The sequence below is a fragment of the Hevea brasiliensis genome, chromosome 16, assembly GCF_030052815.1.
Source record: "Hevea brasiliensis isolate MT/VB/25A 57/8 chromosome 16, ASM3005281v1, whole genome shotgun sequence".
In the NCBI taxonomy this organism is placed as follows: Eukaryota; Viridiplantae; Streptophyta; class Magnoliopsida; order Malpighiales; family Euphorbiaceae; genus Hevea; species Hevea brasiliensis.
The window spans coordinates 56,621,123-56,637,168 of record NC_079508.1 but is presented as its reverse complement, the minus strand read 5'-3'; the positions used below and the strand labels follow the sequence as shown (position 1 = coordinate 56,637,168).

At 34.4% G+C, this 16,046-nt stretch overlaps 2 protein-coding genes across 2 annotated transcripts; both read left to right on the top strand.

Moving 5' to 3' along the window:
* The first annotated feature begins 819 nt into the window (after positions 1–819).
* Positions 820–4,912, top strand: LOC110666338 (calmodulin-binding receptor-like cytoplasmic kinase 1). Its single transcript, XM_021826788.2, has 6 exons — positions 820–1,433; positions 1,749–1,993; positions 2,081–2,249; positions 2,512–2,601; positions 2,875–3,173; positions 4,238–4,912. Exons 1-6 carry the CDS (start codon positions 1,214–1,216, stop codon positions 4,562–4,564), a joined length of 1,350 nt encoding a protein of 449 aa, XP_021682480.2. The 5' UTR covers positions 820–1,213; the 3' UTR covers positions 4,565–4,912.
* Positions 4,913–5,886: 974 nt separating this feature from the next.
* Positions 5,887–14,969, top strand: LOC110666337 (alpha-glucan phosphorylase, H isozyme). The gene is made up of 16 exons (XM_058137601.1): positions 5,887–6,348; positions 6,423–6,659; positions 6,985–7,164; positions 7,730–7,906; positions 7,982–8,067; positions 8,252–8,441; positions 8,649–8,741; positions 9,678–9,862; positions 9,996–10,113; positions 10,202–10,330; positions 10,797–11,015; positions 11,104–11,307; positions 11,992–12,150; positions 13,219–13,482; positions 13,983–14,173; positions 14,542–14,969. Exons 2-16 carry the CDS (start codon positions 6,441–6,443, stop codon positions 14,666–14,668), a joined length of 2,541 nt encoding a protein of 846 aa, XP_057993584.1. The 5' UTR covers positions 5,887–6,348; positions 6,423–6,440; the 3' UTR covers positions 14,669–14,969.
* The last annotated feature ends 1,077 nt before the right edge of the window (positions 14,970–16,046 follow it).

The window sequence follows — 16,046 nt, the reverse complement described above, 5'->3', positions numbered from 1 at the left end:
AAACCTTAGGCCAATATATATATATATATATATATATATATATATATATATATATATATATATATATATATATATATTTTAATTGATCCTTGGGCCCATAGTTATGTTAGATAAAAATTTATAAAATAAAATTCACATTTTAATTTTGATTAAATAAATTTAACACATTATACTATAAATATTAAAATCTTAATTACATATGAAAGTATGTAATATATCTAAAATTCATAGAAAAATATATGTAAAAAATTGATTCTCAATTTAATATGAGTTGAGTATTATTTTGATTTAGTACTTAATGAAAAATTAAATCAAAATAATAAAATATATTTGTTTCGTTATGATTTTTTAAGTTTGGTAATAGGCCCTAAGGGGGTTGAAGAGCTAAAATCATCAAATGAACTTTGAAAAGCCAAAATTGGAATGGTGCTGGTTAGACTGGTTTGTATTTGAACTCGGTTTAATTTAATTGGAAACCAAAACTAGATTAAAGTTCAACGGCTTGAATCAAATCGAATTATTTTTTTCTCTTTGAATTAGATGGAAATTAAATTAATCTCATTTGATTTAAATTGATATATTTAAAAATAATAATTTTTTGAACAAACTGTTAAACTAGTTCAAATCTAATTAAAATCAAATGGAAATCGATTATTGAAGCTCTACAGGCTTGAATCAAATCGAATTATTTTTCCTCTCTTCCAATTAAATGGGAATTAAATTGAAATGAAATTAATATAATTTGATTCAAATTGGTATATTTAAAAATAATAATTTTTTGAACAAAATAACTGTTAAATTAGTTCAAATCTAATTAAAATCAAATGGAAATCAATCGGAGTAAAATTGAGAAGTGGATAATTCAATTCTGAACTCTCAATTCTAGAAACTATGATATCAGTTCTGACTTAAAATTGAACTGAAGCGGCCCCCTGGCTAGGTCCGGATGGAAATGGTTACAAGTTGCGAACTTTCTGGACTGCGAGATTAGTATATTCAGTAGTCGGTGCCCGGTTGACTTGGTAATTTCAATATAAAATTCTGCCGCGATTGATCACCTTTCCTCCAAGACAAAGCGCTAAACGCACTTGAGCTTGAATTAGTCCTGGAAAAAAATTAAACAAAGGTCAGCGACATGGAAACAACGAAATCCCCAATTGCTTACAAGTTTAAGCAAAGGACATAATCCACACAACAAGCCATATCTCTGCAAATGAAGAACGCATCGAGTACCTATATCCTTCAGTCAAGCCAAAGAAAACAGAATTCTCACACAAACAATGACCATGGCAGACCTCGAACTCGTCCTGTCTTCAACTATATCAAAAAAGTAGCTGGAATTTTCACAATTTCGCTTTTCCGGAGAAAAAAGGCAGCCGGAGCTGTAACTGGGCCAGGCAAAAGATACAACAGTCAAGTTGAAGGGATTTCCTGTAAGTTATTATCTTCATTTTGTTCAATCTTTATGCGAAAAAAAATCAATGTTGGTTCTCTTTTCCCGCAGAAAGAAAAGCTCCTGTTGATGAAATTACAATAAAATTGATATAAATAACAAAATCAAACAATTCAAGCTAAGGCATGGATATTTTGCTCTCACTCTGCCATGATACGTGGGATCATGATTGTTAATAGAGCTTCTGATTTTCTAAAGTTTAAGAGCTCTCCAGTGCCCTAGAAAGTCAACTTTCGTCCACTCATAGTTTCTTGACTTTCTTCTTTCAGAAACTAATTTTCCTTGTTACGTGCAGTTTCAACTGATCTTTCAACAGGAAGCAACAGTAAGAGTTCTTCAAGATTCAAATTCTCTAGTTCCTATGGCTCTTCAAGCACCACAAGTGGACTGTTTGGGACAGTCAATTTCTCCATTGAAGAGATTTATAAGGCAACCGGAAATTTCAACCCAGCAAATAAGATTGGAGAAGGTGGTTTTGGAACAGTATATAAAGGGAATCTCAAGGATGGCTCTCTTGTTGCTGTAAAGCGTGCTAACAAGGTACAGAACTATAACTATGACAGGATACAGAGTATTACGTTCAATCAATATAGTAATACAAAGTAATGATTTAAAACTCTCTGGCAGAATGATTATGATAAGCGTTTGTCATTGGAGTTCAAGAACGAAGTACTTACCCTATCTAAGATTGAACACTTGAATTTGGTAAGGCTATATGGATATATAGAGCATGGAGATGAGCGGATCATTGTGGTTGAATATGTTGGCAATGGAACTCTTCGAGAGCATCTGGACAGTAAGTTTTATCAAAATCTGAAAGCTTGGAATTACTCAGTATGATCCAGTAAAAAAAACATAAACAGGAATAAGCCCTTTAACAAATATTTAGTGGGGAGGGGTTGTCAAGTTTGAATCCTTGATTTTCTATTCTATGATGCGCAGACCCTCAACAACTAAACAATTAGCCTGATGGCTAAGCCTTTTAATGCTTTGAAACTATTAATGCCAGATTATTTTCTTGTAATAATCTGTTGAAATGTCATCATTCGATGATGCAGGTAGACGGGGAAATGGACTAGAGATTGCTGAACGTCTGGACATTGCAATTGATGTAGCTCATGCAGTTACTTATCTTCATATGTACACAGGTATAACATGATTTTCAATCAAACTAATGATTACATTTGGATCAAACATTCAGCTCGAGGTAACTTCATGATAGAACCAAAATGATGTCAATGCTTGAACTAGGAAAATCAAATACAGACCAGCATACTGATTTCAAATTTCCAGGCCTATTGTTGTTTTATGGTATTATATATAAAAGAATATTTGAAAGTTCAGTGTTTTAGTTGATTGAGCACATCTCTTTGATCAAATATTTTGGAACATAGAATCTTTTACTCTTTTATAACTGACAGATCCTCCAATAATCCATCGAGACATAAAAGCATCAAACATCCTCATAACAGAAAAGCTCCGGGCTAAAGTAGCAGATTTTGGGTTTGCACGATTGACTGCAGAAGATCCTGGTGTTACTCACATTTCAACTCAGATCAAAGGAACCACAGGCTACTTGGACCCTGAATACCTAAGAACATATCAACTCACTGAAAAGAGTGATGTCTACTCTTTTGGTGTATTGCTTGTTGAACTGGTGACTGGAAGACACCCTATTGAACAAAATAGACCATTAAAGGAGAGAGTAACCACAAGATGGGTAAGTATTTCAATTATCAAATTCTCATTCTTGTCATCAGTCAACAAATCAGGAAGCGACATGATTTAGCTTTCTGAGTTAGCTCTTCTGGTTCACATAGATTGGATGAGTATTTTTGCATACAAGTTAATTCTTGAGACAAAATCTGCATTACTAGTACTTTGCATAATCTCTGATACGAGCTCATATGGATAGAGATTATCTCTACCTTGTTCCTCTTTTAGAGTAGAGTCAAATTCTTCATAATCCAAGTACATGTATATCTAGGGAAAACCAATCAAATTATCTATTAATTAATTAGGAAAATACCCATGATATTATAAAAATATTGTTCTGGCCTAGCTTAACTGTTAGAAACATTTGGTTAGGCTTTTAGCACATGTGATCTCGATACATATAGTTGAAGCACTTCATTCCAGCTCTTCGAAGACCAATCCTGTTCCTGGAATTACATGGGAGAAATCCAACACATGTGGCCACTAATGTTATAGAGACTTGTCAAATCTTTATATGGCCTGTTCTTATGCATTAGAGACAGTTGTTGAATGATGTCTCAAGTCACCTACAAAATGGTCGAAGGATTGGATATTTATTAGGTAATTGGCCCAATAATAAAAATCCTGTTAGATGATAGAGTTGAAAATAATGTTTATCTTCCTTCAAAGGCTGACTTTTCTCTTATTAAAAAGAGCTCCTAATGAAGAAAAACAAATTTCAGAACTGTTCAAACTTATTATATGAAAATATTATTTGTCTGTTACTTTAAAATACCTGGTGTTATTAGGTATGAAGTGTTTTTTTACCAATTTTTATTTCCCCTTTGTTCTTGGAGAAAGGATCTGTGCTTCGACCAATGACCCACGTCTAAGTTTACCTTCAATCACACTGGCTAAACCAATCCTAGTTTGTGTGTGTCAGCAACGTCATGCCTCCTGAATTAAGGAAATTGTGCTTGCTTTAATTCTGTAAATGTGTTGGCCTTCAGGAAAAGAGGAGATTGTTAGCTACCCTATTCTTCAATAGCTTGTTACAAACAGATGAATTAGAAACATGTACATGTGCAGGCAATGCAGAAGTTAAAAGAGAAGGAAGCCATACTGGTCATGGATCCAACGCTAAGGAGGAGTCCTTCATCAAACATGGCAGTGGCGAAGGTCCTTGAATTAGCTAAGCGGTGCCTTGCTTCTCTGAGACCATCAAGGCCGTCCATGAAGGAATGTGCTGAGGTCCTATGGAGAATTCGAAAAGACTTAAGAGAAAAAGCCATGTCTTCTTCCTCTGCCTCTACCTCTCACCAGTCAGCAAATTATCCCCTCAGAGATGCAAAGAAGAGCAGAGAAAAAACATTTGGGATTGAAGATGGGGAGCGCTATAAATTTATTTCTGCATGAAAATACTTTATAGATTATTTTTGTTTGTTGCTTCGTTATCAAATTTCGTGCATAAGTTGCAGTTCTAAACATTCCTGATAGCAAATCTGAGATATGGGGATTTCAGGTTCAAATTACAGTATCAATCTCCTTTACATTTGCTAGGAAAGGTTCAGATATAATCCAACCTTAGAATGCAATGCCGGAAATCCAGTGCATTAAATCACTTCTTATGGTATTTCAAGTCGCTGTTCTTTAGAGCTGAAGAAATCCATGTCAAATTCTTTGCTTGTGTATTTGTATTCTTCATTGACATGTGAAGCCAAATTGTATGATGCGCTTGCGATATATTTTTCTAGCATTACTAAACTTGTCCTAAATAACAATAGTGGAATTGTATAGAGTTATTTTATAAAATTTCATTTATATAGAGAAAAAAATTAAAATATTTACTTTGAGACCCTTATAATTAAAATAATCCCCACAAACTCTTTTATTACTAAATTAATGCTCTTCCTTCTTCTCTCTTCACCTTCGCATTGGCTAACGTGTGAAATGTTTTTTTTCTCACATTTTCCTGTTTTTATAGCTCACAGGAAGGGGAAAATCATCTGATTCCAAGTTAGAATATCAAAGCACCCAATGTACTATCATCCAGCATGTAATTCCAGTACCGGTTCATTAATTGTTAAAATAAATAAAAAAATTAGAAAAAAAACTTATTTTCTCTTTAACTTATAGAGATTAGATTAGAAATTAGATTAAAAAAATTATATTAAAAAAAATTTCATGAAAAATATTTTTTAAATAAATATTTTTTATAAAAATATTTTTATTATTTAATTATAATGGTAAAATAATAATAATATATATTTATTATATGTATGTATAAATATTTTTATATTTTAATAAAATTATTAAAATTTAAAAAATATAAATAATTTTTTTAATTAAAAAATATTTTTTATTAATTAATTTTTTTAATATCATAAACATTAAAAAATATATTTTTTTTAAAAATATCTTCCATGAAATAAATATAACTTAAGATTTATTACCCTTTATTTTGACAAAATTTTCCCCGGAACTAAATAAGGGAATTCTTCATTATTTTTTTTTATATTTTCTTTTTTTTATTTTACCTGATTCTAAATATATAATTAATCTCATTTAAAAATTTATTTAATAAAATATTTAATAATAATAACAATAATAATAATAATAATAATTATTATTATTATTATTATTGTTGTGTCTATAAAAAGAAACTTCACAAGCGGTTCGTGAGTAGTTTACTCAAAATAAAAGCATTCAAGATCCGGAGGCCAAGCCATCTTCTTGTGCGGGCTTTTATTGAATAGCTCACTCCACGTGCAACCCGTACTTCCCTTCTGAAGAAAAATGCAAACGAAGCCAAATGTCGCCATGTTCAATTGTCCACCTCTTACTCATCTCTGTTATATGATTCATCACTTTCTCTCCCTTACTTCTCTCCCATCTCTGATATTTTTCTCCCTTCTCTGTTTAATTTTTGTCTCTTTCCCCTCCAGAACCGCGTATTCTCCTCCCTTGGACATTTCTGCAAATATCTTCCTTTTGCTAATTATTACTCCTCACTCCTTTCCCATTTTTCTCCCACTTGCTTCTCTGATAGCTAATCTCCCTCTCTCCATCTCTCCTTCTGTCGCTTTATCTCTTTACCATTACTGGTTGATTCCTTTTTGGTATCCTCAAAAAGGGTAGTTGCGTTTGATACTTGCTTCTGCGTCAGCTAAACAACTAAAGAAGCACTTTCTCCCCCCAAGTAACATCTCTTTTCTTTGTTTTCCAACTTATTATTGTTTTAGATTCCAATTCTAATTTCTTTTTGTTTTCAAAGAATTACTGGGAGGTCAGTATGGCAACTAAAGAAGCAACTAATGGTGCTAGCGTTACTGTTTCTGCCGTTTCTTCTAAGATTCCGGCAGCTGCGAACCCTTTGGCTGAAGATGCTTTAAAGATTGCATCCAATATTATTTACCATGCACAATACAGCCCTCATTTCTCCCCTTCCAAGTTCGAGCCGGAGCAAGCTTTCTATGCCACTGCTGAGAGTGTTCGTGATCGGCTTGTACAAGTACTGATATTTAAGACCTTAATAATTGAAGGGTTATTATTCATTTTGTTATTTTTTTCATGTGGTATTGTTTGTTTAGTTAATTCTTCTTTTGCTCTGTAGATGTGTTTGTAATTGCTCATGAATTTGTTACTATCATGTGGACTAAGATGGTTTCTAGCTAACTTTAAAAAGATATTTTCCATGTGATTTGCTATCAGAATGTAACTTGATTGGACTATTTTTCCAGGATGCAATAGAAGGTGAATAATAAAAATAATAAGGAATAATAAAGGAAGCTTTTGTTTTTGAACAAAGTTTGGGGTGATGTTTATATTCTCTGCAGCAATGGAATGAGACGTATCTTCATTATCACAAAGTTGATCCAAAGCAGACATACTACTTATCAATGGAATATCTTCAAGGACGAGCTTTGACCAATGCAATTGGGAACCTGGACATTCAAGGCGCATATGCTGATGCTTTAAATAAGCTGGGACATGAACTTGAGGAAATCGTTGAGCAGGTAATCCAATTGTCACATTCTTTTTGTGCAGGCCTTTTTTCAAGGGCCTATAGCCATGTAGCCCATTTCATGGAACTAAATTACCTGTACTTATCTTTTTTTCCTTTATGTTTTGCCTAAATTAAGCTTTTGCTTATTAGTAGATTCTGATCACATGAATTTCATAACTGTTTTCATCAAGTTATTAATTAACTACTTGTCCAAAAAAGTGGAAAAAAAAAAGTTGAAACCTGATTTCTCGTTTGTTAAATCTTGACCTTGTGAAAACTTATTTTTTATTGTTGGACATGTTTAAAATGAGTTCCTCTTTTTTGCTGTGTTTTTAATTTTTTGGCACCTTGGCATTTACGTGGCCATCATTCGATAAATAGAGACCCATTCTGACTTCATGGTGTCTAATAAAATAAATCCAGCTAATGTCAAACTAATAAACTGTGACTTCTTATGAAAGAGCTTCGTCAGTTTATTTTTCTTAATCACTATTCAAGTTTAGTTCAACATTGATCTGTATATTTCATTCCCAACTTGCATTCCACTAATGATTATTAGAAATGATTGTTTGTAGGAGAAAGATGCAGCACTTGGAAATGGTGGTCTAGGGAGACTTGCTTCATGTTTTCTAGACTCTATGGCAACACTGAATTTGCCTGCATGGGGATATGGTCTGAGGTACAGATATGGGCTGTTCAAGCAGAGGATCACCAAGGAGGGCCAAGAAGAAATTGCTGAGGACTGGCTTGAGGTCTGATCTCTCTTTAAAATATTGCGTAATGTCATTTAAACAAATTGATGTTTGATTTTGACTGGACTTATGCAGAAGTTTAGTCCTTGGGAAGTTGTCAGGCATGATGTTGTATTCCCTGTCAGATTCTTTGGTCATGTTCAGGTTAATCCTGATGGATCGTAAGTATTGATACTAAATCTTTTAAATTGACCATATTGCTGCACTCATATGCTGGTTTCAAATCCTTCAAGTATTAAGGGATCATACTCACTTTTTTCCCTTTTTTTTCTTCTGTTTATGTTCTTTTTTATTTTTCTTACAACAGACAATTTAACGCAAAATGGTTGCATCTTGTATATGCAGCCGAAAGTGGGTTGGTGGAGAGATTGTGCAAGCTCTAGCTTATGATGTTCCAATTCCAGGATATAAAACCAAGAATACTATTAGTCTTCGCCTCTGGGAAGCAAGAGCTTCTGCTGAGGACTTCAATCTGTTTCAATTTAATGATGGACAGTATGAATCTGCTGCGCAGCTTCATTCTCGAGCTCAGCAGGTTGGTTTTCAAATGTCATGCTAGGAAAGATCCTTTAACCAGTATTTGTCACATAGGATAAACTGTGTCAATTTTTGCTCATTGTGGAAAGGTGCTCATAAAGTATATGTGCCATGATGCTATCTTTGACATTTGATAAAGTATTCACAACTGCACAGTTTTTTTATGTATTCCTGAAGTGTGCTTGTAAAAATTGTGTGTATGCAGATTTGTGCTGTTCTTTATCCTGGGGATGCAACAGAAGAAGGAAAGCTTTTGCGGCTGAAGCAACAATTCTTTCTATGTAGTGCGTCGCTTCAGGTGGGAAACTTAACAAATTCTTTATACATTTTGTATTGCTATTCTGACTCAGGCTCTCTCAGTTTCATGTATGTTTGAGCATCTAATCTCTGGGTAATTCCTTACAAAATTGTGATAAATTTACTAGGATATTCTTGCACAGAATGTTTATCTGGGAAATGTAGATAGGTCCATTTGAGGACGCATAAGACGAAGTGGTCAAGCAAGCACTAGAAAATAAATAATTTTTTATAAAAATGGGCCTATATTTGGCTTCATGGAAACAAAAGAATTTTTGCTGAGTAAATTATTTTTTTCACCAAAAAACCTTGCCAAGCAAATCATTTTATTCACTAAATAAAACCCACTGGTTGTCAGTTGACGATGCTAGGGGCAACTCATCTGCCAAGTGGCTCTCATCATTTCTAAGCCCACTAATTCCCCAACAACCCTGCCCCCTGTTCCAAGAAAATTTTATGTGCACTTTAGTTGACTTATCTTGATTTTCCACATTTTTGGCAGAAGCTTTTTTTTTGTTTTTTTTTTTTTCTATTACATGCTATTTTGTTTCAGGATAGGCCAGTAATACTAATCTAATAATTGAAGTAGTCGTCGTCTGACCAGTTGGCTTGACACCATTCTGCTTGTGTGCCCTGCCCACCCACTTTATCTCACCCTAAATGCAATGGTATAGTTTGGCTGCACAGCGACCTGAGTCCCCATGTCTGCTTTTTCTCCACCTGCAGGCCTAAAGGTTGGCAAGGCAACACAAGATTAGATATGGCTGTGCCCTTCATTCTATGCTGACCCCAGGCTGGGTCTGGTTTGTTGGAAGTCCATATGAGATACAATAATTACAAACCCATGTTTCTTCGCGTTCTAATATTGCATGTAGAGTGGTTAGCTTGTCAGGCTAGTTTGCACTACAGTTCACCCTAATGTTGGGACAAATTGCAGGATATTATTATGAGATTTAAGGAGAGGAGAACTGGGAAAAGCTCATGGAAATGGTCTGAATTTCCCAGCAAGGTTGCAGTACAACTGAATGATACTCATCCTACCCTTGCAATTCCCGAGCTGATGCGAATTCTAATGGATGATGAAGGAATTGGGTGGGATGAAGCCTGGGATGTGACAACAAGGTGACTTGTTTTGTGATTTTCAGGACTTGTGCTTTTCTTCCTCTACCCTGCTTGTTCTGGCTTTTCACCACGTTTTGCCATGTCCATTTGCATTGAGGTCTAGTGAATATTGAATTTTTAATAATTGAACCAGGACCGTTGCTTATACAAATCACACAGTCCTTCCTGAAGCATTAGAGAAGTGGTCACAAACTGTCATGTGGAAGCTTCTTCCACGCCACATGGAAATCATAGAAGAAATAGATAAGAGGGTATATGACCTAACCATTTTCTGTTATTCAACAACGCATCTATAGTTGTGATGCTGTAGTCTGTAAATAAAGGTGTGAAATTTTGCAGTTCATTGCGCTGATACGTAGCAGTCGGACTGATCTTGAGAGTAAGCTTCCCAGCATGTGCATCTTGGATAATAATCCCCAAAAGCCAGTTGTTCGGATGGCGAATTTGTGTGTGGTTTCTTCACATACGGTAAGAGCCCATTTTCTGGAATCTAAAGACAGTGAGATGCACCGTCTCAGTTAACTGTCTTAGGCTCAAAATCATGATGGTAACCTGATAAGATTTTCATCACTATGGATGTAAATTTAAACCAGCAGGGAAGTTATTATTCCTTCCAGTGGATAGGAGCCCCTTAATTACAAATGTATTTTGGTTTAAATTCAAAATTATTGCCGGTCTAGATTACTTAAAATTTTGTCCAATGGACTGCTATTACAACTGAATTGTTGCTCTCCAACCTGTTGATTATGCTTTTTCGCCTAAGCTTCTCCTGTAATTTGTTGAAGCTCCGAGGCTTGTTGTTTAAACTGAAATGGTCTTCATGTGAAGCCCAGCGCCTATACTTTGTCGTTTGTAGAGACTTTTTTGTCCTATCTACTAGGCTCAAAAGGGCTTAATGTGAAATTTGCTATATGCTGTTGGCATTGTTTTGCAGGTGAATGGTGTAGCTCAGTTACACAGTGATATCTTGAAGTCTGAGTTATTTGCAGACTATGTGTCTATATGGCCAAAAAAGTTCCAAAATAAAACAAATGGAATTACACCTCGCCGTTGGCTCCGGTTTTGCAGTCCTGAGCTCAGTAACATAATTACAAAATGGTTAAAAACTGATCAGTGGGTTACCAACCTTGACCTACTTGTAGGTCTCCAAAAGGTGGGTATCTACAGAGTAAAGTGTCTGCGACATCCTCAATATAAAGTTGGTTTTGTTAATTATTCACTACTAATGTTTTCTTGAATAGTTTGCGGACAATGAGGACTTCCAAACTGCATGGGGCTCTGCCAAGATGGCTAATAAGCAACGTTTGGCACAGTACATACTGCGAGTGACAGGTGTAAGCATTGATCCAAATAGTTTATTTGACATACAAGTCAAGCGAATCCATGAATATAAAAGACAGCTTCTGAATATTTTGGGTGCAGTATATAGATACAAGAAATTGAAGGTATATAGACATCTCTTTTTCTTGTTTGAATTTGTTTCTTAATAATGATGTTGGTTACTCAAATGAACCAGCACATAGCCCAATATGAGTGCATTTCTATTTTAGTACTGTTCACAAACTTTCTACATAATAATCCAACTGTTTAGGCAGCAACTTCTTTTGTTGCTCACTCATTATAGCAACTTACAATGTTGAAGCCATGCCACCTTGGATCATGTCTGCTGTATTCATCTATTTCATTTTTCATTCTTTTTCCAATTGTGTGTCTGGAATGGAAAAACAAAACAAGATACAATTCCTTTAGTTACTGTAGTTTCAATTCTAAATTTTTGGGTACAATTCCTTTAGTTACTGTAGTTTCAATTCTAAATTTTAGGGTACAATTCCTTTAGTTGCTGTACTTTCAATTCTAAATTTTAGGCAATGATAACATAGGTTCTTAAAATCGACAAACAATCTAATTTTTGGGTGAAATTTCTTCTTGGGTTATATGATTGATTACTTTGGTTTTAGAGTGTGTGTGTGTGTGTGTGTGTGTGTGTTTAGGGTAGGGGAGGGAGGTTGGTTGAGGTGGGGCCGAAGCTAGACATTTGTTTGCAGGAGATTCTGTGCTTAAACTCTTTAATTTGATGTGGCATGACTTACTGGCTACTTTTGGGCTTCCTTTTCATTGGATTGTGACAGGAGATGAGTGCTGAAGAGCGGAAGAATACAACTCCACGCACTGTTATGATTGGAGGCAAAGCATTTGCTACATATACAAATGCTAAAAGAATAGTGAAGCTGGTAAATGATGTTGGCGCTGTTGTCAACAGTGATCCTGAAGTCAATAGTTATTTGAAGGTATTTAATTAGATCGAATTTTTAGAGAATGTGTGATGTTTTACCATAAATCTAAGCAGAACAGAACCTAGACTAGCTCATACCTGGCTCATTCATCAAACAAGTCCTAGCAAATAAGCTTAATTGAGTTGTTGACCTGAGCTTGAGTTGAGTAGAAGTCATCCTTAAGTTAACAAACCTTAAAACTTCTTGGAACTTTTTATTCATGTGCTTTTCAACCAAGTCGTAATCAAGGTATAAATGTACCTATTTGCAAATTTATAGCCAAACTTAAACAAGCTGCCCATGAACTTAGACAAGTTGAGCCCATTGTTGTTCAAACTTGGCTCATTTGTTGAACAAGCTTTAAATTTAGGCTTCAGAATTACTTGTTAATGTAAATAAATGAGCTTGAGTGAGCCCTTACTAAGTCAAGCCTTCATCTAAGTCAGGAAACACTTGATTCCTTTCCAGCATTAACTATATATGAGATTGAAACATTGAAGAAAACTGAAGGCCTCTAATTTTGCTACCAATAGCATTAAATGGGAATGAAGATATTCAGAGAAAGATTATAATCCAACTGGCAATAATATTTCTATGTATGTAACATGGCTGGTTATGTTCTCTAGTCTGATTGCCAACTTTGGCTGGTGAACTCTGGAAATTCGTGTTCATCAAACCTTATAATTTTGTTGTCAATCTGCTATTTGTAATATAAATTGCTTGGACACCGTTTTGTTTATATGGAAGGGTATCCCATTTCTGCTCAATATTAGAACTTTCAGTGATCTAAAGTGTTACCTGAAAGAGGAACCTAAACCCATTTCTCTTAAGGATTGAAGGCATTTTGAGATTTGTACTTTTTCTTAAAATTTTAAAACTTGCATGAACCCGTTCCTCTTAATTTTTTTCAGTTCATTTATTGTGCATTTGATTTGACATCAAAAGGTAGTGTGTGTGCATCTTTTGGCGTGAGAAATGAGATGTTGGAGTTGATTTGTTATGCGAGTTCACTAGTACACATGTACACACACTACATGTTTATGGCATATGCAGACTTGGCCACTAATGAATTTGACTTTTCAGGTAGTATTTGTTCCAAATTACAATGTATCTGTAGCAGAGATGCTTATTCCAGGAAGTGAACTATCACAGCATATCAGTACTGCAGGCATGGAGGCAAGCGGCACAAGCAACATGAAATTTGCACTCAATGGTTGCCTTATAATAGGAACTCTGGATGGGGCTAATGTGGAAATTAGGGAGGAAATAGGAGAGGAAAATTTCTTTCTCTTTGGTGCAACAGCAGATGAGGTCCCTAGACTACGCAAGGAAAGAGAGAATGGATTGGTAAGAAATTTGTAATTTGTCAACATTCACTTCACTGTGTAACTGCTATTTACTGATTTCCATGAATTTCTAGGTCATCTATGATGAACCTAAAAGGAAAATGGAGCTAGAACAAAACTTTGCCAAATTCAAAAGTGTTGACTATGGCAAGGGATTCCTATTAATTTAAAAACTAAATTAACTATGACACAAAGTACTGGCTGAAAGTATATTTTTCAATGGGCTTCCTTAAATGATATGTTACTTGACAGTAGCCTCTGTGCTGTTGTTGCACTGGATCTTAATTTTGCAATGAATTGTTATGAAATAACAATCTGAATAACTTTTCATTCAACAGGAAAATGAATTGAATACTATATTTTTTTCTTTTGTAAATTTTGTTTTGTTGCTTGAAATAATCGTCCTGCCTTTCCTGTTTTCTAATTAGTCTATTGATGCTACTTAAGTAAGCTGGGACCCTGATTCTTTGTCTAATATTTAACCTGCTGGTGATTACACAGTTCAAACCAGATCATCGATTTGAGGAGGCCAAGCAGTTTATAAGAAGTGGGGCATTTGGAAGCTACGATTACAATCCACTTCTTGATTCTCTGGAGGGGAACTCTGGTTATGGCCGTGGTGATTATTTTCTTGTTGGGGATGACTTCCCAAGCTATTTGGATGCTCAGAAAAGAGTAGATGAAGCTTACAAGTAAGATATTGAGTATCCTAGTCTTAAGTTTGACATTTCTTCATGTTTGAGGTTGATATTACTGCAAAGTTATATGTCTTGAAAACATATTATGCAGCCTCCTGAACAAAAAGACATTCTTTGACAGGCACTTAACATCATTGCTATTCTTCTCCAGTTTATTCTTTGATTAAACCTTAGGCTGTTTGACATATGAAGTCACAGCTGATCCACTTGAGCCTGCCTGGATTGATAACTCTGCCATAACTTTATTTGCTATGATCTTGTGCGAGAGAGAATCTGTATAAACAATTTACCGTATACATTTGACTTGTAAAATTAAGTTATTTGGTGATTGACCTTTTGAAAACACCATATGTTGGTTGCAGGGATAGCAAGAGATGGCTGAAAATGTCCATATTAAGCACCGCTGGCAGTGGCAAATTCAGTAGCGATCGCACAATTGCTCAATATGCAAAAGAGATATGGAATATTGAGGGGTGCCGAGTACCATAATTGCTACTATATGCCACTCATCATTCTATGTTTATGATTGTAATAAAGCATGATCAAGCTGGAAAGAATCAGGGAAATGTCAAGGGAAAGGAACCATACTTGTATCAAAATATGCATAAGTGGAACGCATCAATAAACCAGATGCTATGCATCTGTCACTCTTCATGTTTGTATTAGGAGATATTATTGCCCTATAAAATAATCTCTTTTTTGTTTTTTAATTTCCTTGTGTAATATCCTTGGCATGTTGATATCAGAATATCTGTTTTTCGGACAATTTAAACTACAGATTTGACTGCTATTTGTAGGTGCTGCTGCGAGTATACCTTACAGGTCAATGGAGCAGTTGATGCATCTTGAGTTGGATGGATCCAGAAAATTCTCTTTGTACAAGGGTGCCCAGGGTTCAAGAATTTTAGTAATAACGATTTTGGCTCCTCTGCCCTTGCGGTGAGACCATTTAGTGTTCCGTTAAATATTCATTGCTCGGTCCGTTTTGGTGTATTTAGACATCTCAAGTCATTTGAGCTGACATGAATTATTTTTATTTGATGATTTACTTTTAGTAGGCTAACAAGTAAATTTAATTCTTTTAGTGAAGAATTTCTAGTACAAACTTTGGTTAATTTTTTTTTTTAAAAAAATAAATTTGGTTTATTTAATTGAGTAATTTATATATTTCTATAAGATTGAGATAATTATCATTATTATATTGTTTCATATATTAAAAAAATTGTGGATTATTGTGAACTTTTAATTGTAAGAAGGTATCCTATTCTTTTTTTTTTTTAAATTGCCACCAAAATATAACTTTGGGGAAGATATGTTAATCGAGTCCTTTAATTTTATATAATTTTTAGTCTGTAAATCTTTCAATTAAATTTTTGATCAATTAAATCTAAATTACAAATTAAAGCTAAAATTTCCATTAAATCTGACATATGGCTCATAAAATAAATAAAATATACATATAAAATTAAAATTACAAAAACTAGAAAAAGAAACAAAACAATTTTTTTAGAGATAATGTTTGGCATAAAAAAGTAAGAAGCAATATCTGTAAGGAAATAGAAGTCCGACATGAAGTGGGACCGAAGTTGTCCATCTACCAGCAAAGCGCACAGAAATGAAAGAATAATTTGTCCAAATATATATATTTTTTTTTCTGTTACTGCAAAACAACGACGGAACGCTAAAAGGGTAGAATTGTTAAAAATATATATATATACTTTAATTAATAAAATTAAAGGAATTGTACAAAACAATTTCAGAATTTTTTTTAATCATTAGATCGAATTCAACGGCGATTGGTATTTTATCAAACGCTGCTTATTAACCATAATTTCACCCAATAACACGTGTCCAAAGTATAGAAGGA

Excerpts from the sequence above, each read along its gene's own strand:
- LOC110666338 (XM_021826788.2), top strand. The coding sequence starts at position 1,214 with ATGAAGAACGCATCGAGTACCTATATCCTTCAGTCAAGCCAAAGAAAA. Across the intron at positions 2,602-2,874 it reads TTATCTTCATATGTACACAG|ATCCTCCAATAATCCATCGA; the intron begins GTATAACATGAT and ends TATAACTGACAG. Across the intron at positions 3,174-4,237 it reads AGAGAGTAACCACAAGATGG|GCAATGCAGAAGTTAAAAGA; the intron begins GTAAGTATTTCA and ends GTACATGTGCAG.
- LOC110666337 (XM_058137601.1), top strand. The coding sequence starts at position 6,441 with ATGGCAACTAAAGAAGCAACTAATGGTGCTAGCGTTACTGTTTCTGCC. Across the intron at positions 8,742-9,677 it reads TATGTAGTGCGTCGCTTCAG|GATATTATTATGAGATTTAA; the intron begins GTGGGAAACTTA and ends GACAAATTGCAG. Across the intron at positions 11,308-11,991 it reads ATAGATACAAGAAATTGAAG|GAGATGAGTGCTGAAGAGCG; the intron begins GTATATAGACAT and ends GGATTGTGACAG.